The 26,856-nt window shown below is 39.9% G+C and overlaps 1 protein-coding gene across 9 annotated transcripts in view; it reads left to right on the top strand.

Moving 5' to 3' along the window:
* The window catches only part of APP (amyloid beta precursor protein), a 283,417-nt gene that overhangs the window by 183,943 nt on the left and 72,618 nt on the right, over window positions 1–26,856 (top strand). For all 9 annotated transcript variants that reach the window (XM_032629779.1, XM_032629776.1, XM_032629785.1 and 6 more), the window contains 3 exons: window positions 754–887; window positions 5,866–5,940; window positions 6,647–6,805. In XM_032629779.1, the coding sequence (XP_032485670.1) occupies window positions 754–887; window positions 5,866–5,940; window positions 6,647–6,805 (368 nt within the window). The remainder of the gene's footprint in view (window positions 1–753; window positions 888–5,865; window positions 5,941–6,646; window positions 6,806–26,856) is intronic.

The following is a 26,856-nucleotide window of genomic DNA, read 5'->3' as shown; positions in this document are numbered from 1 at the left end:
TGAGTTTCAGACATTTTTGCTTTATAGTACACTCTTCAGTTTTATGGGTATTTATTTTTCCACATAATATAGCAGTATATGCTGCAATTCAGTAATACTGCTCAGCAGTATTAGTGGAATTCAAAATAGAAATCACTTTCCTTTTGACAACTAGTATAATGAATTGGTTGACTATTGCCAAATTTGTGAAGGCAGAAAGATCTTTCTGTAATTTCATAAATGAACTTGACATTTATGAGTTTTTTGGTACTGTTTCAAATACTGCTCACCAGCTATCTAAAATATATAGTGTAGGATGTATCTTTACTCTGAGGTGCATTTATTTTGCATAGGCTAATTTCGAGATTTCTTTGGGTTTTTCAGGAATCTTAAGGTGTGATATTGATACCACCATTTACTTTCAAGGTTACAAACATTAATCTAGCAAGGCATAGGTATTTGGTGCAACATGTGTGTATTAAACACCAACTGTTTTTACTCTATGCATGCTTGTTTTGCAAAGAATTTTAAATATAATGCTGTAATCGCAAAATGGACTGTTTTCAAGATTTTCCTTCACCCTATCCTTGAAAGGGGGGAAAGACATCCTTACTGTGCTGCAAAATGTCTCGTGGTCTCTTAAACAGCATTAACATCTTGTATGTGCTTCTTTACTAAGTTCTTTGTTCTGGAATAAATGGAAAATAGGGCTTTCTTTGAAATGACTGGATAGTCTGTCACTCTCCTCAAGCCTTCTTTCCTTCTACTTTATAGTTCCTACAACAGCAGCCAGCACCCCTGACGCCGTTGACAAGTATCTCGAGACACCTGGAGATGAGAATGAACATGCCCATTTCCAGAAAGCCAAAGAGAGGCTTGAGGCCAAGCACCGCGAGAGGATGTCCCAGGTACATGTGAATTTCCATCCTTCAGTCGTACAATACTGGGGAAATCTGGATTTGCCTCTGCCTCAGAGTCTCCCCAGGGGCCCTATGGTTGATGAATGCCTAGGGGTGGGTAAGGCTCTAATTTTATCCAGATCTTAAAGACCCAGGTATAGTAAGTATAGTAAGATTTTATAAGCACAAATTAAGTTGTGTGTACACCTTCCTTGATGGTTTTGTCACTCTGTTTAGCGTAGTCCTGTAATGGTGTTGTAAATTAAAATCACTTAAAATGTTCGTTAGCAAAGATGAATATTTTTGTATGGAATACCAAATTATGAAAACTTTGAACCTAACATTTCTTACCGAGTTAATTCATAGGACTGTAGGAGCTTAAAACCAAAATGAACCATAATGATCATTTCATCTAGTCCCATAAATGACAGATAATGCAGTAAATTTTCAAGCGTTTAGCTTCCCACTCTAGAACAAAGCAATATAAGTAACACAGAGAGGCATTTGGAACCCAAGCCTTTCTTGCTCCTAGTACAATGCTCTTTTCACTACATTGTGCTACAACTCCTGTTTTTTTAAATCATGTTCTTTATGAAACAAAAAATTGTTTCCAAAACAACTAATTTACATGTAATAATACCAACTACAATTTAAGTTATGCCTGCTACCAGGTGCTAGATGTTGTATTAGAGGTAGATAATACTGAGGATTTTAGTCCTTTTTCAGATTCTTTTTTTTTTTTTTAAACATGGACCATTTCTAAAGTCGTTATTGAATTTGTTACAATATTGCTTCTGTTTTATGTTTGGTATTTTGGCCCTGAGGCATGTGGGACCTTAGCTCCCCAACCAGGGATCAAACCCGCACCCACTGCATTGGAAGGCGAAGTCTATAACCATTAGACTGCCAGGGAAGTTCCCTTTCTCAGATTCTTTATTCATTCATTCAGTCATTCAACAAATACGTATCCATCACTTACTTGCCAATCACCGTTCCAACTCATAGTCTATACCCTGAAGAGTGAACATGAAGAAATAATAGGAAAAGTCAGATTCAAGGAAACATAACTGAGTGAATGAAGAAAGAAAAATAGGGTTTTTCTTTAGGAAAGATACACACAATATGTAATCACTGTTGAGAAGGAGTAGGACGGCTATCAGCTGCCATACTTACTGCCACTGAAAAGACATCTTTTAAACTTAAATCCTGTCTCATTACTTGTTTCTGAAGCTCTCAGAACCTTGTTATTGCCCACAAAATCCATTTGTGGGACAATGAAGTCCCCCCCCAAAAAAATAGCAAAATAAACACTGAACGCTCAGCTTGGCATTTCCAGTGCCTGCCCCCTCACCCAACCTCCTGCACCCCCAAATCCAGTCATCTTACTTCCTCTCCCATCTCAACTGCTACCGTCGTCATATGGGCAGCCTTAAAACACTCTGCTCAACGTATGCTAAACCCATCACGGCCTCTCTCTGCTCTCAGCATTGATCTCTGGAAAAGTGTCCCACTCTTCTTCACGCTGGCACATCTTAGCCATTCCTTACACTCACGTAGTCCTCAGAGTGAGACAAGCAGTCACTGCTCTTTTGCATTTAACTAAATATTTGCTCACCAGTTTTATTCCTCCAGCTGGATTGTAAACGTTTAGTCCCTATACATTTATATAAGTACCTTCCTAACCTTGCATTTCTATCTTGAACCCACTTAGTCATTATTTTTTTAAAAAATACAGATTCTGAATTTTTTCCATTATTTATTGGTCATTTTGAGCCTGTTAATAGCACTGATTTTAACTACTCTTTCAGATATTATAGATCTGTCCTAGAATAGTAACTGTATTTTACACACCTATTTAAGCCATGACTTAGTTCATATATGTTTTAATGGACTTTCTTCACCTTTTAGTTACTACCTATATCTGAGATAATTTAAAGAATGTTATGCTGGAGCAGAGAATGTTGTCTCTTAGATTCCAGGGACCATAGACGTATGAGATGCTTGAGATCAACATGTATCATCATAATCTATGGTACTGAATTCTGGAGACTGTTTGAACTTGCCTGCCTCTTAAATCTCTCTGTATTACTTGTCATTTTCTCTGCATGAAACAGCAAAGTCTTTGAATATCTATAAATCCGGATGATACTGATACTTTCATGCATGCAGTGGAAAATTGCTTTATAAGACTATATGGGGCCACTGTGAAGTCTAGATCCTGAGAATTTTTAATTTAAAAATTTCATCTTTTAAAATGATTTTTATTACAGTTTTTTTTATTTGTTTTCTTACGATACAGAGAATTTGGGGCTTTTGTTGTTGCTGGGGCTCATGATAACTCTGAACTTACGGATTTCTGTTGTTCTATGTTATGAATAGTATCTAGCAAATATAAGGTGCACGATCATTTATTCCATATGATTTTAACAGTTTTACTATATCCTTAAAGTAAGGTTCTTCAAAATGGAAGTTGACCTTTCTCTACATTTATTATTTTTACGATAGAAGCATCAACATCTTAGGAACGGCCTTTTCTCCTGTCACCAAATATAAATAAACTTAGCTCACCTGTTGGATTTGCCATTTTATAATGGCTAATTGGGCCACAGGGGACAAAAGCATGGTCTTTAGAGCCACAGAGATCTTGGTTTATATTCTTCCTTCTCCATTTTTTTCCTGCATAACTTTGAGCAGGTAACTTAACCTGATCCATAAAAATGGGGATGGCCGGGCTTCCCTGGTGGCGCAGTGGTTGAGAGTCCGCCTGCCGATGTGGGGAACACGGGTTCGTGCCCTGGTTCCGGGAGGATCCCACGTGCCATGGAGAGGCTGGGCCCGTGAGCCATGGCCGCTGAGCCTGCGCGTCTGGAGCCTGTGCTCCGCAACGGGAGAGGCCACAACAGTGAGAGGCCTGCGTACCGCAAAAACAAACAAAAAAATGGGGATGGCCAAGGCTAATCTCATGTGAGAAATCAATTAAACGAGAGAGATTTTGGAAAGCTCTTAATACTGGATCTGGTATTTAGCAGGTCAGGAGTGATGCACTCTATTATCAGTGGACCTCAGTGGAAGCCATTGTTCAAAGGGAGATGTTGAGCCCACAGTGTGTGTTTATCTTTCAGTAAGTAGGCCTAGCGTGATGGTGTAGGTGAATTGTTTTATTTGGAAGGATGGAGGATATTATTAAATTGCTCTGAAAATCAAAATTTTATTTCATTTCTATAGGAATGCTTATTTTCAATGCATTAGCTAAATAAATCTCCTTAATTATTCCATGGATTCCCCTGCTCAAAGATGAAAGATCTGAATATACAAAGGAAGATGGTAAAGATTTAAATGTAATGCAGGAAATCAGTTTTTCACATTCCAATAAGACATCTGACTTCTGTCTCAAACTAATTTTGAGATTCCTTACCTGAAGAATTTGTGGTAGAATACCGCCACTATGAACATTTTCGAAGCAGGAAATTCAAATATTTTTATTTCAAGGCTTATCACATCTGTAAAGCAAAAGTAGTCTTCAGTAGCCCCCATCTCACAGGTGCTCTTCATTAACTCTTGGACCCACCGAAGCATCTGGGGCAATATGTTTCTTTTCCTTCTATATCCTGTTCTTGTTCATAGCAGCTGCACATTTTCCCCAATTTTGCTGTGAATGTGTTAGATTATTTCTTATATGCTCTTCACTTGTAACAGAGAATTCATTCCATTCTTTTTTCTCCATAATTTCATGCACACAACATGGGGAGGCTTGTCTTGTACTTTATACAATTGATCGATGCTAACTGACAATGAAGTATCTAATTAAAACCTGACATGATGATGTGATGTGATATTCTCATAGAACTTCTCTATCAGTAGTTACTTACGCCAAGCTTCAAGGATGTCTGAAAACAATCAGTTCCTTAGGAATAAATACCTGTAAATAACAGACTCTTATAATACAGAAATCAGGGTTTCTTGCGCTTTGTATGTCCACAAAGTATGCAAGTAAACAGCTGTCAACAGACCATTATTTTGTTTACTGGATCTTTCTGTTCTTTATATTACCTTGCTCAGGTATGAGCTACACTTAAAAAAAAAAAACTACTTGATAGTGAGTAGTACACTTGAAAAGGAAAAGGAAGCTGTAAGTGGTAAGACTCAAATATCATTTCCTTTCAGCAGCATCCACAGCTGCAGACTTTTCCTCTTTGCATTCAGATCAGTGAGTGAACTTCTCTCAGAGAAATCCTGAGTGAACATCATAGATGAGAAGAGGACATCTTATTTTCCTACAAAACAGATTAGCCTGGTTACCAAATTAGTGTTACTTACCAAGAATACTTTTTGCTACATTCAGAACATTATAATGTGTACTGTCTTGGAATTTTTGGAGGAATTTAGAGTATTCTTTGCTGTTGGCGAGGCAAGTTGACAAGCAAAATGTTCTAATTGCCCGTCAGTTCTTCAGTGGGGTGGATCTTAGGATTTCTGACAACTGAAATCTTCTTTTCCTTCCTCTATTATGTACTTCTTGGTACTGTGCTCATGGCATGTGTACACATGCATAAAGTGTTATATATGCTTTTTCCCCCTTCGTACTGTTTGAATTTTTATAACTTGCTTTCACAAAAGACTAAAACCAACGTGTTCAATTTAATGTTGGAAGAACTTATACAGGTAATATATGCCTTTTAGGAATCGTTGACATTTGTGCACATCAAATAAAATGACTTTCAGCTATTTCTGAAAGTAATAGAAAAGAAGAAAGACAACTTTGTTTCAAAGGGCCATATAAAGGTGAACATTTATGTTTACTGTACTGCTGTGATAGAGTATATACATCTTAGTGAGAGGTCAAATATTATTGAGCTAGGAATGGAACGTGATCATATTTTTCATGTTTAAAATGTCAAATGTAGAAAAAAAAACACAGTGATCTAGCTCATTAAATCTATATTTGAAGAAATAACTGATGGTTTTAAATGATTTCCTCCTTTTGTAGGTCATGAGAGAGTGGGAAGAGGCAGAGCGTCAAGCAAAGAACTTGCCTAAAGCTGATAAGAAAGCAGTGATCCAGGTAAACCCTGAGTCCATCCTCCACCAAGCATCATACCCTTGTTGATGTAGTGCCTGCACCTTTTCAAGCATCTGCTGGAACCGCATGCCTGATCGTTCATATTTCCCTCAACTTGGACTACTGCTCATCATTGTCTAATAATTCAGTTGCTTAAACCCTGCCTTACTTTTGCTCCCAATTAGCTCATTATAATTCATTTCTTTAAAACTCACATTGTTACTTAAAGTCTAATTTTTATCAGTAATATATCTTTCTGGTTGCCATAATCTTCTGCTACTTCTTCCCCGTGGCAAATTTACATGATAATTTGAATTTTTGACTGGAACCACTCTGAGAATTACCTTCAGTAAACCATGAGGTTATCATGATCATTTTCTTAAAGTTCTTTGAGTAAGAGAGGACTTTCATAAATATTCATGTAATTTAGAGTTTCAAGAGGATATACATTTATTCTACCTTACGGTTAGTCAAATCAGTTTTTAGTGACCATATAAAATAATGATTTACATTGAGAAATTAGGTCTGGGGATGAAAAGCAGGGAAATGGAGGGGAACCCATAAAACATGCTGAATTAGTCAAAATGTTGGAATGACTGAAGTCTTTGAACACAACAAAGTATGATATCCCTTTTAAAAGACTTGAATTTGCTGCTCCGTCCTATTTGTCTGGTTCCCGATTGTCACGTGCCTCTGTTTGCGACGGCAGCATTTCCAGGAAAAGGTGGAGTCTCTGGAGCAGGAAGCAGCCAACGAGAGACAGCAGTTGGTGGAGACGCACATGGCCAGAGTGGAAGCCATGCTCAATGACCGCCGCCGCCTAGCCCTGGAGAATTACATCACCGCTCTGCAGGCTGTGCCGCCTCGGGTAGGCTTCCCTTCACAGCTCAGGGCACAGCAGCCAGTAGGCATGGGGACACTGGGGACTGAAGGCCATAAGAAAGAAATCAGGAGAAGTTTCTAAGAGCACCATTATTCACAAGTTCAACCTCAGTCTGTTTTATCTTGAAGGTTAAAGGGTCACAGAGCAGCTGCCTCCATAGTACCATCTCTGTACAGTAGACACACCTTTCCACTGAGGAGTCAGACAGGCTTCCTGGGGACTCACAGTGCAAGACCTGATTTGAGTTGATATCCCTGGATGGTGACAATTCATGATATAGTTGAAGTCAGGGAACCACAAGAGCTGGAAGGAATTTAGATGTAACCTAGACCAGCCCCCTTATCATGTGATGTGACTGAGATCAAGAAAAGCTGAGATTTGGCTGGGTTATAAGGATTTTTAGTGGAAAAATAGGAACTAGAACTGAAATTTCCTGCTGAGAACAGCAGCCATATTCTCTGGGGATAGGAGCCCTATTTTGATCATGATGTCCACAGCAAAGGGGTTTATTTGTGGTATTCAGGGATAAATGCCCAGAAAGGCTTACCAAGCACTGCAAGCATAGGCTTCATGGGAGAGCTTACTTTGGATGTAAGGAACATTCTGAGCATGAGTACATCATGTCCGTTTGTTCTATCCATTACTGAGTGAGGAATATTGAAATCTCCAACTATAATTGTGGATTGGACTCTTCCTCATGTGATACCCTCAGGTTTTGCTTTGTGTATTTTGAGGCTCTGTTCTTAGGTGCATAAACATTCAGTGTTGTTATGTCCTCCCTACCCCCCTTATCATTATGAAATGTCCTTCTTTATCCCTAGTAATATGTTTTGCTCTAAAATTACTGTGTTTGATATTAATTAAGCTACTCTAGCTTTCTTTTAATGTATCATAGTGTATCATTTTTCCATCCTTGTGTGGCCTCTCCTGTTGAGGCGCACAGGCTCTGGACGTGCAGACTCAGCGGCCATGGGTCACAGGCCCAGCCACTCCATGGCATGTGAGATCTTTCCGGACCGGGGCACGAACCCGTGTCCCCTGCATCGGCAGGCGTATTATCAACCACTGCGCCACCAGGGAAGCCCCATCCTTGTGTTTTTGTTTAACCTATTTGTTTATATTTGAAGTACATTTCTTCTAGGCAGCATATACTTGGGTCTTGCCCTTTAATTAAGAAGACCATTTAATGAAGTTATTGATACGATTATGCCTAAATCCATCATCATGCTATTTGTTTTCTAGTTGTCTCGTCTGTTCCTCGTTCCCCCCTTTTTTTTTGCTACCTTTTGGATTAACTGAATATATTTTATGATTCTATTTTGTGTCCTTTGACTTTTACCTTTAACTCTTTATTATTTTAGTGTTTGATTTAGAGTTTGTAGAAAACATCTTTAACTTTTCACACTGGTATTATACCAGTACAAATGATGTTATACCACTTCCCTTATATTACAAGAACCTTACAATAAGGTACTTCCATTTCCCGTTTCCTACTCTTTGGGCTGTTGTTGTCATACTTTTTCCATACTACATTACTGTTATTTTTTAAACAGTCAATTATCTTTTAAAGAGTTAAATAATAAGAAAAATATTTACTTACCTATATATTTACCATTTCTGGTGTTCTTTGTTCCTTGTGTAGGTCCATCTGGAATCATTTTTCTTCTACCCAGAGGACTTCCTTTAAATTTTATTTTAATGCATTTAGATTCGTAAAGAATTCTTTGTGCTTGGGTATGCCTGAAAATATCCTTATTTCACCTTTCCTTTAAAAGACATTTTTACTGGGATAGAATTCTGAGTTGAAGTTTTTCTTCAATTGCCTTGATGTTGATGCTCCATTGTCTTCTTATTTGCATTGTTTCCAACAAAAATACTTATATCATCCTTTTCTTTATGTCTCTGTAAATAATATATCTTTTTTTTTTTAATCTGGTTGCTTTTAGGGTTTTTTCCTTTATCACTAGTTTTGAGCAATTTGATTATGATGTGTCCTGGTATATTTCAACCTGCCATTAATCCCCTCTGGCTGTTTTTCATATCATACATTATAGTTTTCATGTCTAGAATTTTAATCTGGATTTTTGTATGTTTGTTTCATATTTTCCATATCTTTACTTAATTTTTGAACTTTTGGAATTTTATTATTGGCTTTCCAGCATTGTGAAGTTCACCTTGTTGAGTGCTGAGTAGTTTTGGATACCTATTACTATTCCTGAGCTTTGTTCTGTAATGCAGTAAATTACTTGGAAACAGAGTAGTTATCAACCTGTGGCTAGTGATTCCTCAATCCTGAAGCAAGATCCTTCTGAGTAATCTACCATGAATGTTGAGTTTTTCCATCTAGATCATGGAAACAAGTACTATTTCTCACCCTGTGTGAACACCAGACACTGTTACCGCTAATCCTTTTGGGTGATTTTTTTTCCCATGGCCTCATGTTTCTTTCATGTGTGTGCATTGATCATTAGTCAGCTGTATTCTCATAGGGTATCATCTCCAGTTTCTCTCTCTGAGCAACTCCTTCCTCTCCAGTATTTTTTCCTGTGACTGCCAGCCACCTCCGTCTCTTCAGACTCTCACCCCATATCTTCAGCTCTCTGGAATCTCCCAGGCTCTGACTGGGTTCCCACGCCTGCAGCCACAGCCTGGAAACTCAAGGCAGTAAGCTTGGGCAATTGTAGAGTTCACAATATTTGTTTCTTATTTCTCAGTGGTCTGTCCTTCACCTGGCATCTGATATCTTACAGAAATATAGTCCTGTATAGTTTGTCCATTTTTTGGTGGTTACTGGCAGCAGGGTAAATCTAGTTTCCACTACTTGTCTTGGCTGGAAGTGGCAGTCTGTGTGTACACTATGTAACTAAACCAAAAAAAACACCCACTTGCACTGATTCTCCTCGTCATTTTGATTTTTCTTTCTATACTAAGGTTCAGAGCAGAAAGCTCTGAGGAACCGTAAGAGAGCTCTGGTACTCTTCCAGATGGCGAAATAGTATTGACCCTGTTTTACCAATGACGTCACTGAGATTGAGTGGCTAGTTCAGGGTGACACCACTAGTAATGGACAGGGTGGAGCTGTGAGTCACAGGTGACCACCGCAGGGCCTTCTACCAGACCAGGCTTCCTCTCGGAACAGAAAGCTTTTGAAAAAGAATATTCACATTAGCATTTTCATTTTCTCTTCAGAAAAACATCTGTCCTGGCACTGTTCAGTAAAATTATGTTTATGTATCTGGAGAATGAGTTCCTTGGTTACTGTCTTTTTTTTACAGGACTTTATTTTGGGGTGCGGGGCCATCAGCATCATTTGCCAGAGCAAGGCAGGGTGGTGGGCGTTGAGACCAGAATCTGAACAGCTGACATTTAGTGAAGTGTTCCAGCTAAAAGTCCGATTTCTGAAGTAAGATCTTTGCTAAATGGCATTGATAGAGCTAAAAGTAAGATGAGGACTGAATGGAGTCTTCAACAAATGCATATTTCAGATCTTTCAGTTCAGTCCCATCAGCCATCACAGGAAAGACAGTGACACGAATAATGTTTGCCAAAGCTTCTTGTGTTATCAAAGGGGATAATTTCAGATTTGGTCATAATCATGCTTGCCCAGAGTCAGGTGATCACGCCGTGTAGAATTAGACAACATGTTTATTTGAAATAAAAATTTTAAATCGGATTAAGAAGAACTATTTAACTGTCAAAAAATCAGATATTTGTTGATTGATCCAAGGATTCACGTTGAATTCTTACCTAGAAATGCATAAAACTCTCCCATCTAATAAAAACTGGGACTGGGTAGTTACAGGCATGCAATCTTGGCATTACCTGCCATTTTTGTTAAGTTATTGTCTTTGTGGGTTTTATTTGAATTTTAATGTATAGCTTGACATGGCACTTAGCTCCACACTTTGGAAAATGCGAGAAAATTCTAAATCCCTTCTTGAGGGCTTTTATATATTGCTGTTGAAAGACATAAATCAGAAGCTTGCCAGTAACTCTCTGAGAAAGGTCATGTCTTGTATTGGAGCCATAAATAAGTATTTCTGAAATCTCCCTCATACTTACATAGTGCCTGGGAAATACAAAATATTTACTCAATGTTAGCTGAATATAAGAAAATTAATTAGTCAGGTGTTTTTTCTGTCGATTCTGTAGCTGATAATCACGTCAGAATAACTATCCCCTTAACCCTGACCACTTTTGCCAAATAGTCCCCAACTTCACAAACAGGAATCTGGAGCAACGTGGATTGTTTATACAGGTTCTTTGAAGCTTAGGTTTAATCCATGCTTTCATTTTTTTTTTTAACCCAAGCTTGGAAGTATGACGCGATGATGTTTTTGTGCAGCTGGAATTCCTTGGTCTACCACGAATTTCATTTGTGAGTCCCTGTGTCTGTGTGTGCTTTATGTTCCAAATTTCCTTTTTGATGAATTACATTCCTACTGGCTGATACACTGAATGGCCAACCTAGAAGTGCATTGTTTGAATCATATTTAGAATTTTTATATACATATATACTTCACATATTACAATTGTTAAAAGTCTCTCCATGTCCGTCCATCCTCTTCCCCCCTCTCTCAACCCCCAGGAATAAAAAAATTAGAATGCAGTTGTGTCTTTGCACTAGGATAAACTCTTAATCTGTAGAGGGCTAGTAACTCTTCTAAGGACCAGCTCTTCAAAATTTTCACTTCTCTAAAAGTTTCCTTGGAAAAATAAAGGAGTTACACTTTTTTTTTTCCAGAAAAGTTAAAGTCTTCTCCAAAATGGCATCACACATAGTTAAACTTCTATCACCCTTGGAGGCCTTTAAGCTACTAAACATAAGTACTGCTTTAAACTAAATTATCATCACAAAACACAGGACTTTGGCTTCTTACTTTCACAGAGCTCAAATTGATGCAACTCATGAAATAATGAATTAAATACTATCTGAGCCTTCCCTCCTGTAACTGGCAAGGTCTACTTCATAGATGGAGAAAAGATTATGCTATTGCCTGACTGTTCAACATTCTCTGTAATCGGAAGAGAAACTATACTTAAGTGGGATCCCATATAGATAAACCAAAGGCTGCACAGGAATTTCTGTTTAAAATAAACTTTCCATTGTAGGCTTAGGTCTGGAAAAATTTAGGAGCTGGAGTAAGAACTGAAATGTTTTAAAGATAAGAGACAAAAAGCCAAAGCTTTCTGTGTAATTCTGGGATTTTTGGTGTCTTTACAGATACTCAGTCTAAATCTCCATTAGACAACATCCTAATTACTATCCTGACTTCAACAACTTTTAAGAATTTTCTATGTGGAAGAAAGAATTAAGAAACATTTTCATGTATGTCTGTGTGTCTGTGTGCCAGTAGTGTTGTTTTGGTTTTTTTCCAGTGTCTCAGGAGATATCTTATCCATACTAAATTTGGATACTAAATACTGCATTGCAGCCATCTTATCCGTACTAAAATTAATTTCATGTTTGTATCTGATGCTTCACACTCAGACTCTCAACATTTAATTGAGCAAAAAAATTGGGGGGCAGTTTCTTTAGCACCTGCACTCTTTCCTTTCTCATTTCTTTTCTTTTTTTTTTCTAATTGAAGTATAGTTGACTTACAATATTATATTAGGTTCAGGTGTAAAACATAGTGATTATATATTTTTATAGATTGCATACCATACAGAATTATTATATAATATTATTGACTATATTCCCATGCTGTACATTACATCCCTGGGACGTGTTTGTTTTACAACTAGAGGTTTCTACCTCTTAATCCCCTTCACCAATTTCACCCATTATTCCCCTCTTCTCCTGCTGGTGACCATCAGTTTGTTCTCTGTATCTGTGAGTCTGTTTTTGTTTCTTTATATTTGTTCATTTGTTTTATTTTTTGGATTCCCCATATACGTGAAAACGTACAGTATTTGTCTTTGTCTGATTTATTTCACTAATTATAATACTCTCCAGATTCATCCATGCTGTTGCAAGTGTATATACCACACTTTTTTTTTTTGTGGTACGCGGGCCTCTCACTGCTGTGGCCTCTCCCATTGCGGAGCACAGGCTCCGGACACGCAGGCTCAGCGGCCATGGCTCACGGGCCCAGCCGCTCCACAGCATGCGGGATCCTCCAGGACTGGGGCACAAACATGTGTCCCCTGCATCGGCAGGCGGACTCCCAACCACTGCGCCACCAGGGAAGCCCTACACCACATCTTCTTTACACATTCATCTGGCAGTTGGCACTTAGGTTGCTTTTATTTCTTGGCTATTATAAATAAACCTGCTATGAACATTGGGGTGCATACATCTTTCCGAATTAGTGTCCTCATTCTCTTTGGGTAAATACCAAGGAATGGAATTGCTAGAGTGTATGGTAGTTCTATTTTTAATTTTTTGAGGAATCTCCATGCTGCTTTCCATAATGGCTCTACCAGTTTACACTCCCACCAACAGTATACTAGATTACTTCAGCCAAATGTTAAATTTTCTTGAGATTCCTGAAAATGTCTTCATACAATTCTTTAGTAGAACGATTTGGGGGATTTACCATGAAGGAGCACAGTTTCTTCCCTAAATTGAGATTTTGCTCACTGCTGTTAGGTGTATTCTAGCAGCAGGGCAATACGTGTTCAAGAAAAAGTAGCAAATCGTTGGAGAAAATAAAGGGCAGCAATTAGTTGGTATGCCGTGGCAGGCAAACTAGTGACAGCATGAGGAGGTACCACCTAAATCAGTCTTTAGCCAGTATGAATGTTGGTGTAACTATATGTTTTATAACGTAAACAGAAACTGAGGTGCTAAACTTGACTGTTTTCATTTTCATATAATTTCTAACTGCCCTTCTCCCTGCAGTTCTTCCTTTTCTGCTAATCACTTCTGGTCGCAAAAGAAATAGGAAGCACTGATAGAATATATGTAGATAATATATATCTCCGAGGTAAATATACTGCATCTACACCTCAATATAATGGACGGTAAATAAATTAAGTTATTTGCTGACATCTTAATATGTGAAGGCACTGAGGGAGATGAGTACTAAGAAGTTTCAAACATCCTACCCTCAAGTTTTTTGTTGTTTTTTTCAATTTATTTATTTTATTTATTTTTGGCTGCCTTGGGTCTTCATTGCTGCGCGTGGACTTCCTCTAGTTGTGGTGAGAGGGGGCTACTCTTCGTTGTGGTGCGCGGGCTCCTCAATGCAGTGGCTTCTCTTGTTGCAGAGCACGGGCTCTAGGCACATGGGCTCCAGTAGTTGTGACACGCAGGCTCAATAGTTGTGGCACACGGGCTTAGTTGCTCTGCGGCATGTGGGATCTTCCCAGACAAGGGCTTGAAGCTGTGTCCCCTGCATTGGCAGGCGTATTCTTAACCACTGCGCCACCAGGGAAGTCCCCAAGTTTTGAATATAATCAAAATTTTGTAAAGCTGATCAGAATGTACTTAAAAGACTACTGGCTTGAAAATCATCTTTGAGGAATATAATTATCCTGTACCTTATATATTTATTATTCATTCATTCATCATTCATTTATTTTTAGTTGAGGTTTGTAAAAATTGGTGAGCACAAGGGGACTTGTTAACTTGAGAGCTTTTAAGGACAGACCCCATATCAAATGGTGGGTGGGAAGACAAATGGGAGAATTTGCATTTATTAAACAAAGTCCTATAAACTGTGTTGTGTGGTTTGCATGCTATTCCGGAAAAGCCTCTCAGTATTACCTCTTACCTTGCTTTGAATCTTTACCTAGCTGAATAGACAGATCTTACTAAAGACCAGCAGGAAGTGTGTAATGAGAGACACTAGTGTTTTCTGTTTTTAATTGAATTAAGTTAAATAGAAAATTAAGATGTATGTAGGCAAGGCATCCACTTGAAAGCTGTCCTGTGCCTCTGAGACCCTATTCCTCACCCAGATTCCCTCCACAGCAGAGCCCCACTTAGTCACTGTCTTCAAAGTCGAAATAGCTCTCCATCTGATGCTGTCAAACATACAGCACTGGGATGTCATATTTCGTTCTAGCAAAGGTTGCACATACATATTTATATGTCAATATCTATTTTCATTCATTCTTGAAAATGAAAACCCATTATAAAAACATAAATATTTAGTTGTTTTAGACAAATGCATAGCACATTATTTAATAATCCAGTGGTTGCTTAACTGTCTGGCGTTACAGATATCTGCCCTACAGAGCAGATAGCAACAAGGGATCTTCTCCCTAGAAACGTGTGTGTGTGTGCACACAAAATTACACATAGGTTTCAAGGAGTTCACTCATTTTCTGCAGCTTATCCACGGATCAGTTTAAAGATCCTAGGTTATATTTGGATTTTTGTAAGTGTAGGGGAGCAAAATTTTCCCCCAAACTGTGTCTCTTTGGCATGAGGATTAATTTAGGCTGATTATTTTTGAGGCCCAAAAGACTCAGGAAGAACCTTTGACCTTCCTTCCCCCTAACTGCCTAAAAGAATGTAGACAGAGGTCCTGTTCCAGGGAAGGAGCTGTTACTATAGATCACTATAGTATGAACTAGGTGTGTAGACAGGGAGGAAAATCTGTTAAAGTTCTTCTCTATGTCCCATTGTCTCTGCAATTCCCAGCTGATGTTTGTTTATCAAACATTTGATTTTTTTCCCTTTCCATGTCAATTGCCTTCCTCCCCTTTGAAGTCCCAACCCACTACCCCCAACATCCTCTTTTGTCTTTAGCTGAAGATGGTATTTAAGGTGAGGGTTTCAGCTGTTTTGGTGAGTTACTCAATTTTCCTGGGTCTCTCCCATGTTATTCAACTTTCTTTCATTTTTCTCCTCTTAATCTGTATCACATCATTTTAATTCTTAGACCAGTCAGAAGGCTAGAGGAAAATTTCTTCTTTCCAGACATAAGCTTTATCTTGAATTTCTTTATATTGTTTCTAGGAGGTCATGGCACTGTGGTTAGGTAGCGTATGAGAAGAAAGTGAAATTGAAAGAAATATAAATGTGCATATCTTTGAACATGGTGTAGCCACTTGGGGGATTTGTGAAGCAAAAATGCCAAAATCTAAGTATGAATATACAAAATTGAAGCATATTGTAATTCTCTCTTAAGAAGTCAAGAGTATGGCATGGTTGGCATTTGTCAGATGATCAGACCATTTGACAAATCTTTCTGAAGGTCTGAAGGTGGTATCTTAAAACATCTTTTGTTTACGATTTCTTCCTCAACTCTGCGGGCTTTGCCATCTGGGTTGCGTTAATAATCCTGTTCATCATTGAGGGCTTCAGCATGTTTCACTGCGTGACTAAACCAGAGTTGAAGACATACAAGTCCAAACACTTTCTGGCGCTTTTTTGCTCGCAGGTCAGCAGATCCAAGCACTGTATCCAATGGATGCTGAGCTGGTCCAAAAGCATAAATCGTGGGGTTTGGGCCAGATCCTAAATTTCAGTTCTGTATACTGTCTTCATTGATGTATAGCTGGGGTCTGTGTAACTGAAGAAAGAACCGGTCCCTCTGCTCTTAGTACTCTGACACCAAATATATGTGGGGTTTTCCCTCCCATAAAATAATTCTGACACTAACTACCTGTAGTTATCATAGATCGCCACGGGTTAAGGGTTCAGTCCCACAAGGCTGCCCCCTCCCTCACTTCAGAAGCCAATCACAAAATCCTAGATTTTCACCTTGTATTTCTGATGCACCAGCTATAAATCAGGGGTTCCCATGACCTGCTCCTCAGGTTTGATAATTCACTAGAACAACTCACAGAATAAGTACCTTATTTACTGTTAGCAATGTATTGTAAAGGATAGAACTCAGGAAGAGTTAGATGGAAAAGACTGTAGGGCACAGTATGGGGGAAGGGGTGTGCAGCTTGCATGCCCTCTCCAGGCATGGTACCCTCCTGGCATCCCAATGTGTTCTCCAGCTGGGAAGCTCTCTGAATTCCATTGCTTAGGGGTTTTCTTGGGGAGGTTCCATTAAGTAGCCATGAATGATTAAATCATTGGCTATTGGTGATTAAACTCAGTCTCCAGCCCCTCTCCCTTCCCTGGAGATCAGAAAACGGGGCTGAAAGCTCCAACCCTCTAATCATTTGGTTGGCTCTCTTGTGTCTGGAACCAAGGACTAAGACCAAATATTGGTTCCTCTAGCAACCAGTTCCCATCCTCCAAGAGTCACCTCATTAGCATACAAAAAGATACTCTTATCTCTCTAAGGGTCTAATAAGCTCTTGTGTCTGGAACCAAGGACTAAGACCAAATACTATGACAAAACATGCTCCTGCCACCAAATTTTATAACTGTTTTAGGAGCTCTGTGTCAGGAACTGGGGTCAGAGACCAAACATGTATTTCTTTTTTTTTTTTTTTTTTTTCTGGTACGCGGGCCTCTCACTGTTGTGGTTTCTCCCATTGCGGAGCACAGGCTCCAGACGTGCAGGCTCAGCGGCCATGGCTCACGGGCCCAGCCACTCGGTGGCATGTGGGATCTTCCCGGACCGGGGCACGAACCCGTGTCCCCTGCATCGGCAGGCAGACTCTCAACCACTGCGCCACCAGGGGAGCCCGAAACATGTATTTCTTATGTCACGGTAACCAAAATAAATTATTGCTGAGAACTAGCAAAATATCCCAGAAACAAACTAAAACCTACCAGATTTGACAAACTGTCCAGAGGTCCCTAATTTGTGAGCGACAGGATTAAAACCACCCTTATTTTCCATATTTTATAGTACAGTATAAACACCTATTTTTAATTACCAAGTTTGCCATCTTATAACTTGGAACAAATGACTTAATTAGAAGGATTCTTTCTCCTGTATTTGCAAATTGGGGTTAACCATTCTACTTTTTTTTTTTTTTTTTTTTTTTTTTTTTTTTTTTTTTAAACATCTTTATTGGGGTATAATTGCTTTACAATGGTGTGTTATATAATTGCTTTACAATGGTGTGATTCACTCTGCTTTATAACAAAGTGAATCAGCTATACATATACATATGTTACCATATGTCTTCCCTCTTGCGTCTCCCTCCCTCCCACTCTCCCCATCCCACCCTTCCAGGCTGTCACAAAGCACGGAGCTAATATCCCTGTGCCTTGCGGCTGCTTCCCCCCAGCTATCTACCTTACTACGTTTGTTAGTGTGTATATGTCCATGACTCTCTCTCGCCCTGTCAAAACTCATCCCTCCCCCTCCCCATACCCTCAAGTCCGTTCTCCAGTAGGTCTGTGTCTTTATTCCTATCTTACCCCTAGGTTCTTCATGACATTTTTTTCCCTTAAATTCCATATATATGTGTTAGCATACGGTATTTGTCTTTTTCTTTCTGACTTACTTCACTCTGTATGACAGACTCTAGGTCTATCCATCTCATTACAAATAGCTCAATTTCATTTCTTTTTAAGGCTGAGTAATATTCCATTGTGTATATGTGCCACATCTTCTTTATCCATTCATCCGATGATGGGCGCTTAGGTTGTTTCCATGTCCTGGCTATTGTAAATAGAGCTGCAATGAACATTTTGGTACATGACTCTTTTTGAATTTTGGTTTTCTCAGGGTATATGCCAAGTAGTGGGATTGCTGGGTCATATGGTAATTCTATTTGTAGTTTTTTAAGGAACCTCCATACTGTTCTCCACAGTGGCTGAACCAATTCACATTCCCACCAGCAGTGCAAGAGTGTCCCCTTTTCTCCACACCCTCTCCAGCATTTATTGTTTCTAGATTTTTGATGATGGCCATTCTGACTGGTGTGAGATGATATCTCATTGTAGTTTTCATTTGCATTTTCTCTAATGATTAATGATGTTGAGCTTTCTTTCATGTGTTTGTTGGCATTCTGTATATCTTCTTTGGAGAAATGTCTATTTAGGTCTTCTGCCCATTTTGGATGGGGTTGTTTGTTTTTTTGTTATTGAGCTGCATGAGCTGCTTGTAAATTTTGGAGATTAATCCTTTGTCAGTTGCTTCATTTGCAAATGTTTTCTCCCATTCTGAGGGTTGTCTTTTGGTCTTGGTTATGGTTTCCTTTGCTGTGCAAAAGCTTTGAAGTTTCATTAGGTCCCATTTGTTTTATTTTTGTTTTTATTTTCCATTACTCTAGGAGGTGAGCAGAAAGGATCTTGCTGTGATTTATGTCATAGAGTGTTCTTCCTATGTTTTCTTCTAAGAGTTTGATAGTTTCTGGCCTTACATTTAGGTCTTTAATCCATTTTGAGCTTATTTTTGTGTATGGTGTTAGGGAGTGATCTAATCTCATACTTTTACATGTACCTGTCCAGTTTTTCCCAGCACCATTTATTGAAGAGGCTGTCCTTTCTCCACTGTACATTCCTGCCTCCTTTATCAAAGATAAGGTGTCCATATGTGCGTGGGTTTATCTCTGGGCTTTCTATCCTGTTCCACTGATCTATCTTTCTGTTTTTGTGCCAGTACCATACTGTCTTGATTACTGTTGCTTTGTAATATAGTCTGAAGTCAGGGAGCCTTATTCCTCCAGCTCCTTTTTTCGTTCTCAAGATTGCTTTGGCTATTCGGGGTCTTTTGTGTTTCCATACAAATTGCGAAATTTTTTGTTCTAGTTCTGTGAAAAATGCCAGTGGTAGTTTGATAGGGATTGCATTGAATCTGTAGATTGCTTTGGGTAGTAGAGTCATTTTCACAATGTTGATTCTTCCCATCCAAGAACATGGTATATCTCTCCAACTATTTGTATCATCTTTAATTTCTTTCATCAGTGTCTTATAATTTTCTGCATACAGGTCTTTCGTATCCTTAGGTAGGTTTATTCCTAGATATTTTATTCTTTTGTTGCAATGGTAAATGGGAGTGTTTTCTTGATTTCACTTTCAGATTTTTTCATCATTAGTATATAGGAATGCCAGAGATTTCTGTGCATTAATTTTGTATCCTGCTACTTTACCAAATTCATTGATTAGCTCTAGTAGTTTTCTGGTAGCATCTTTAGGATTCTCTATGTATAGTATCATGTCATCTGCAAACAGTGACAGCTTTACTTCTTCTTTTCCGATTTGGATTCCTTTTATTTCCTTTTCTTCTCTGATTGCTGTGGCTAAAACTTCCAAAACTATGTTGAATAAGAGTGGTGAGAGTGGGCAACCTTGTCTTGTTCCTGATCTTAGTGGAAATGCTTTCAGTTTTTCACCATTGAGGATGATGTTTGCTGTGGGCTTGTCATATATGGCTTTTATTATGTTTAGGAAGTTCCCTCTATGCCTACTTTCTGGAGGGTTTTTATCATAAATGGGTGTTGAATTTTGTCGAAAGCTTTCTCTGCATCTATTGAGATGATCATATGGTTTTTTCTCCTTCAATTTGTTAATATAGTTTATCACATTGATAGATTTGCGTATATTGAAGAATCCTTGCATTCCTGGAATAAACCCCACTTGATCATGGTGTATGATCCTTTTAATGTGCTGTTGGATTCTGTTTGCTAGTATTTTGTTGAGGATTTTTGCATCTATGTTCATCAGTGATATTGGCCTGTAGTTTTCTTTCTTTGTGACATCCTTGTCTGGTTTTGGTATCAAGGTGATGGTGGCTTCGTAGAAGGAATTTGGGAGTGTTCCTCCCTCTGCTATATTTTGGAAGAGTTTGAGAAGGATAGGTGTTAGCTCCTTCTCTAAACGTTTGATAGAATTCACCTGTGAAGCCATCTGGTCCTGGGCTTTTGTTTGTTGGAAGGTTTTTAATCACAGTTTCAATTTCAGTGCTTGTGATTGGTCTGTTCATATTTTCTATTTCTTCCTGATTCAGTCTTGGCAGGTTGTGCATTTCTAAGAATTTGTCCATTTCTTCCAGATTGTCCATTTTATTGGCATAGAGTTGCTTGTAGTAATCTCTCATGATTTTTTTTTATTTCTGCAGTGTCAGTTGTTACTTCTCCTTTTTTCATTTCTAATTCTATTGATTTGAGTCTTCTCCCTTTTTTTCTTGATGAGTCTGGCTAGTGGTTTATCTATTTTGTTTATCTTCTCAAAGAACCAGCTTTTAGTTTTATTGATCTTTGCTATTGTTTCCTTCATTTCTTTTTCATTTATTTCTGATCTGACTTTTATGATTTCTTTCCTTCTGCTAGCTTTGGGGTTTTTTTGTTCTTCTTTCTCTAATTGCTTGAGGTGCAAGGTTAGGTTGTTTATTCGAGATGTTTCCTGCTTCTTAAGGTGGGCTTGTATTGCTATAAACTTCCCCCTTAGAACTGCTTTGCTGCATCCCATAGGTTTTGGGTCGTTGTGTCTCCATTGTCATTTGTTTCTAGGTATTTTTTGATTTCCCCTTTGATTTCTTCAGTGATCACTTCATTATTAAGTAGTGTATTGTTTAGGCCTCCATGTGTTTGGTATTTTTTACAGATCTTTTCCTGTAATTGATATCTAGTCTCATGGCGTTGTGGTCGGAAAAGATACTTGATACAATTTCAGTTTTCTTAAATTTACCAAGGCTTGATTTGTGACCCAAGATATGATCTATCCTGGAGAATGTTCCATGAGCACTTGAGAAAATGTGTATTCTGTTGTTTTTGGATGGAGTGTCCTATAAATATCAATTAAGTCCATCTTGTTTAATGTATCATTTAAAAGCTTGTGTTTCCTTATTTATTTTCATTTTGGATGATCTGTCCATGGGTGAAAGTGGGGTGTTTAAAGTCCCCTACTATGAATGTGTTACTGTTGATCTCCCCTTTATGGTTGTTAGTATTTGCCTTATGTATTGAGGTGCTCCTATGTTGGGTGCATAAATATTTACAATTGTTATATCTTCTTCTTGGATCGATCCCTTGATCATTATGTAGTGTCCTTCTTTGTCCCTTTTAATAGTCCTTATTTTAAAGTCTATTTGTCTGATATGAGAATTGCTACTCCAGCTTTCTTTGGTTTCCATTTGCATGGAATATCTTTTTCCATCCCCTTACTTTCAGTCTGTATGTGTCTCTAGTTCTGAAGTGGGTCTCTTGTAGACAGCATATATAAGGGTCTTGTTTTTGTATCCATTCAGCCAATCTGTGTCTTTTGGTGGGAGCATTTAGTCCATTTACATTTTAAGGTAATTATCGATATGTATGTTCCTATTTTCCAATTTATATATTGTTTTGGGTTCGCTACTATAGGTTCATTTCCTTCTCTTGTGTTTCGTGTCTAGAGAAGTTCCTTTAGCATTTGTTGTAAAGCTGGTTTGGTGGTGCTGAACTCTCTCAGCTTTTGCTTGTCTGTAAAGTTTTAATTTCTCCATCAAATGTGAATGAGATCCTTGCTGGGTAGAGTAGTCTTGGTTGCAGGCTATTCTCCTTCATCACTTTCAGTATGTCCTGCCACTCCCTTCTGGCTTGTAGGGTTTCTGCTGAGAGATCAGCTGTTAACCTTATGGGGATTCCCTTGTGTGTTATTTGTTGTTTTTTCCCTTGCTGCTTTTAATATGCTTTCTTTGTATTTAATTTTTGACAGTTTGATTAATATGTGTCTTGGCGTGTTTCTCCTTGTATTTATCCTGTATGGGACCCTCTGTGCTTCCTGGACTTGATTAACTATTTCCTTTCCCATATTAGGGAAGTTTTCAACTATAATCTCTTCAAATATTTTCTCAGTCCCTTTCTTTCTTTCTTCTTCTTCTGGAACCCCTATAATTCGAATGTTGGTGCGTTTCATGTTGTCCCAGAGGTCTCTGAGACTGTCCTCAGTTCTTTTCATTCTTTTTTCTTTATTCTGCTCTGCAGTAGTTATTTCCACTACTTATCTTCCAGGTCACTTATCCGTTCTTCTGCCTCAGTTATTCTGCTATTGATCCTATCTAGAGTGATTTTAATTTCATTTATTGCATTGTTCATCGTTGATTGTTTTCATCTTTAGTTCTTGTAGGTCCTTGTTAACTGTTTCTTGCATTTTGTCCATTCTACTTCCAAGATTTCGGATCATCCTTACTATCATTATTCTGAATTCTTTTTCAGGTAGATTGCCTATTTCCTCTTCATTTGTTAGGTCTGGTGGGTTTTTATCTTGCTCCTTCATCTGCTGTGTGTTTTTCTGTCTTCTCATTTTGCTTATCTTACTGTGTTTGGGGTCTCCTTTTTGCAGGCTGCACTTTCGTAGTTCCCGTTGTTTTTGATGTCTGTCTCCAGTGGCTAAGGTTGTTTCAGTGGGTTGTGTAGGCTTCCTGGTGGAGGGGACTAGTGCCTGTGTTGTGCTGGATGAGGCTGGATCTTGTCTCTCTAGTGGGCAGGTGTTAGGTCTGGTGGTGTGTTTTGGGGTGGTCTGTGGCCTTATTATGATTTTAGGCAGCCTCTCTGCTAATGGGTGGGGTTGTGTCCTGTTTTGCTAGTTGTTTGGCATAGGTTGTCCAGCACTGTGGCTTGCTGGTCGTGAGTGAAGCTGGGTGCTGGTGTTAAGATGGAGGTCTCGGGATATTTCCACCGTTTAATATTATGTGGAGCTGGGAGGTCTCTTGTTGACCAGTGTCCTGAAGTTGGCTCTCCTACCTCAGAGGCAGAGCCTTGACTCCTGGCTGGAGCACCAAGAGCCTTTCATCCACACAGCTCAGAATAAAAGGGAGAAAAAGTAGGGAGAATTAGTAGAAGTATGAGTAAAGAAAGAAGGAAAGGAGGAAAGGAAGGAAGGAAGAAAGAAGCAAAGAAGGAAAGGAGGGAGGGAGGGAGGGAGGAAGGAAGGAAGGAGGGAAAGAAGGAAAAAAGACAGAAAGAAAGATGATACAGTAAAAATAAAATAAAGTATAATATAGTTATTGAATTAAAAAATATTTAGAAAAAAAAAAAAGGGACGGATAGAACCTTAGGACAAATGTTGGAAGCAAAGCTATACAGAGAAAATCTTACACAGAAGCATACACATACACCTTCACAAAAGAGGTAAAGGGGGAAAAATCATAAATCCTGCTCCCTGAGACCACCTCCTCAATTTGGGTGATTCGTTGTCTAAAGGAGGGAAGGAAGGAAGGAAAGAAAGAAAGCACGAAGGTAAAGTATAATAAAGTTATTACAATTAAACTTAATTATTAAGAAAAAGAATTTTTAAAAAAAAGTCATGGACGGATAGAGCCCTAGGACAATGGTGGAAGCAAGAGTATACAGACAGGATCTCACACAGAAGCATACACGTACACATTCACAAAAGAGGAAAAGGGAAAAAATCATAGATCTCGCTCCTAAATTCCACCTCTTCAATTTGGGATCATTCCTTGTCTATTCAGGTATTCCACAGATGCAGGGTATATCAAGTTGATTGTGGAGCTTTAATCCGCTGCTTCTGTGGCTGCTGGGAGAGATTTCCCTTTCTCTTCTTTGTTCTCACAGCTCACAGGAGCTCAGCTTTGGATTTGGCCCTGCCTCTGCGTGTAGGTCGCTGGGAGGGCGTCTGTTTTTTCGCTCAGACAGGACTGGGTAAAGGAAGCCGCTGATTCGGGGGCCTCCGGCTCACTCAGGCCGGGGGTTGGGGGATGGGGGTAGGAGGGGCACTACGTGCGGGGGCGGGCCTGCGGCTGCAGAGGGCAGCGTGACGTTGCGGCAGAGGCCGGCGTGATGTTTGCACCAGCCTGAGGACCCGCCGGTGCGTACTCCCGGGGAAGTTGTCCCTGGATCCCGGGAACCTGGCAGTGGCGGGCTGCACAGGCTCCGCGGAAGAGGGGTGTGGAGGAGTGGACCTGTGCTCGCACACAGGCCCCTTGGTGGCGGCAGCAGCAGCCTTAGCGTCTCCCGCCCGTCTCTGGGGTCCGCGGTTTTAGCCGCGGTTTGCGCCCGTCTCTGGGGTTTGCGCTTTCAGCCGCGGCTCGCGGCCCGTCTCGGGGGCTCGCGCCCTCAGCCGCGGCTCGCGCCCGTCTCTGGGGTTCGCGCTTTTAGCCGCGGCTCGCGCCCGTCTCTGGAGTTCCTTTAAGCAGCCGCTCTTAAACCCCCTCTCCTCGCGCACCAGGAAACAAAGAGGGAAGAAAAAGTCTCTTGCCTCTTCGGCCGGTGCAGGCTTTTCCCCGAACTCCCTCCCGGCTAGTCGTGGTGCACTAACCCCTTCAGGCTATGTTCAAGCCGCCAACCCCCAGTCCTCTCCCTGAGCTCCGTCCAAAACCAAAACCCGAAGCCTCAGCTCGCAGCCCCGCCCGCCCCGGCGGGTGAGCAGACAAGCCACTCGGGCTGGTGAGTGCCGGTCAGCACCGATCGTCTGTGCAGGAATCTCCCCGCTTTGCCCTCCGCACCCGTCGCTGTGCACTACTCCGCGGTCCCGAAACTCCCCCCTCTGCCTCCCGCAGTCTCCGCCCGCGGAGGGGCTTCCTAGTGTGTGGAAACTTTTCCTCCTTCACAGCTCCCTCCACTGGTGCAGGTGCGTCCTTATTCTTTTGTCTCTGTTTTTTCTTTTGCCCTACCCAGTTACGTGGGGAGTTTCTTGCCTTTTGGGAGGTCTGAGGTCTTCTGCCAGCCTTCAGTAGGAGTTCTGTAGGAGTTGTTCCACGTGTGGATGTATTTCTGGTGTATCCGTGGGGAGGAAGGCGATCTCCGCGTCTTACTCTTCCGCCATCTTCAAGGTCCCCCCCCCCATTAGTCCATTCTACTTTTTTGTAATTAGCATTGTCTAGCTTTTTGTTAGCCATAATTAGAAAAACAAAAGGATTAATCGAAGGTTGAGATGAGACTGTGAAGTAGAAAGATATCTTCCTCCCTGAGAAGAGAACGATTGTTAGGACAGACTATAGAGGCTTTGGTGCCTTGTCCCTATTAGGAAGTCATCTGCCTCCTTGTGGAGGAGGGATGGGATGGGAGATGGCTTTGCCTGTGTACTGCTGTGCTGTGTTACAGAGCCAAATAGTAATCTGGATATGCTGGGAAGGGATATATCTAATGCCTCCATATTACCAAAGCTGGAGGAACACTGAATGGAGCCGGGCATGAGAATCTACTCCCATTTCCTCTGTTGCTTCTTCAACGCTTCTATGTTCAACCTGACATAGAATTGTCATTTGCCTTCTTACGGTCATGTTAAACTATTACAAAAATCACTTATGTGCTCTTCTGAAGAAAGGAATATGCAGTGGACTTTAGCTCAACTCCTAGCTTTAAACCTTTGTGATCAAAGGTTCCCGTGGAAGCTTCCCCAAATGGGTTTTTTTTTTTTCAGATTTTTCTTGCAACCGTGAGAGTGCATGTGAAATGCCGAGGAAGGTCTACCGTGGCAAAATAAACTCATCCAAGAGACCATCTCAAGTGGAAAGAGGTTAAACTCTCTTAAGGGAGTTTTTTAAACCTGCACACAGAGATTTTGTACATTGTACATCTATGTGCTCAAGATATCTCAAAATCCAAGATGTAGAACTGTGAAAATAATGGCCCTGAACCTACTTATGAAAACGGGAGAGAATTGCATTTTCTTGGTAGGTGATTAATTTCCCCAGTCACAGGGTTGGAAACCACTAGGGTTCGATTTAATGCTTTAGGAGAGGGTTTTCTGAATACGTCCCTTGTGAACTAGAAAGGTTAGGGTGCTTCCCCATAAAGTGACTCATTTACTTCCTTCTTGACAAGATTATGCTTAGGGCTTTTAAAGGCTCTTGACAGATCATTCCCTCCCATCAGGAGATGGTTTCAGGCACAAGTGTCTGTTATGATAAGATGCCAGATTTCTACATCAAGCATAACGCTGCAGAGAGGCAGAGTGGAGCTGAACAATTGTGTCTTAATGTACCACAGTTCCAAGTGAACTGTGGAATAGAAAGCTACCCACTCAGACGTGATTGGCATTGAGTCAGTCAAATGTGTCTGATTGATCCAAAGTCCATGGACACCAAGTTTATGAAATTGCATAAAAGAACCAAGTGAAAAAGGCAATACATCTGAGAAGTGGGAACATTAATTTCTTAAAGTTACCTTTTAGAGGGAAAGGCTGTGAAATTTCTTTCAAAATTCCGTGCATCAGCCTGACATCAAAACCCAAGCCACAAGAAGACAAACTATAACATCTTTTGAAATTAAGGATATGAATCTTGTGGACACTGGGGTTTGAACATTCTGTAGAGCCTATGAAATATTTTCTGGGAAGAGTT

This window comes from Phocoena sinus, chromosome 4, assembly GCF_008692025.1.
Source record: "Phocoena sinus isolate mPhoSin1 chromosome 4, mPhoSin1.pri, whole genome shotgun sequence".
In the NCBI taxonomy this organism is placed as follows: Eukaryota; Metazoa; Chordata; class Mammalia; order Artiodactyla; family Phocoenidae; genus Phocoena; species Phocoena sinus.
This window is presented reverse-complemented; position numbering and strand designations above follow the sequence as displayed.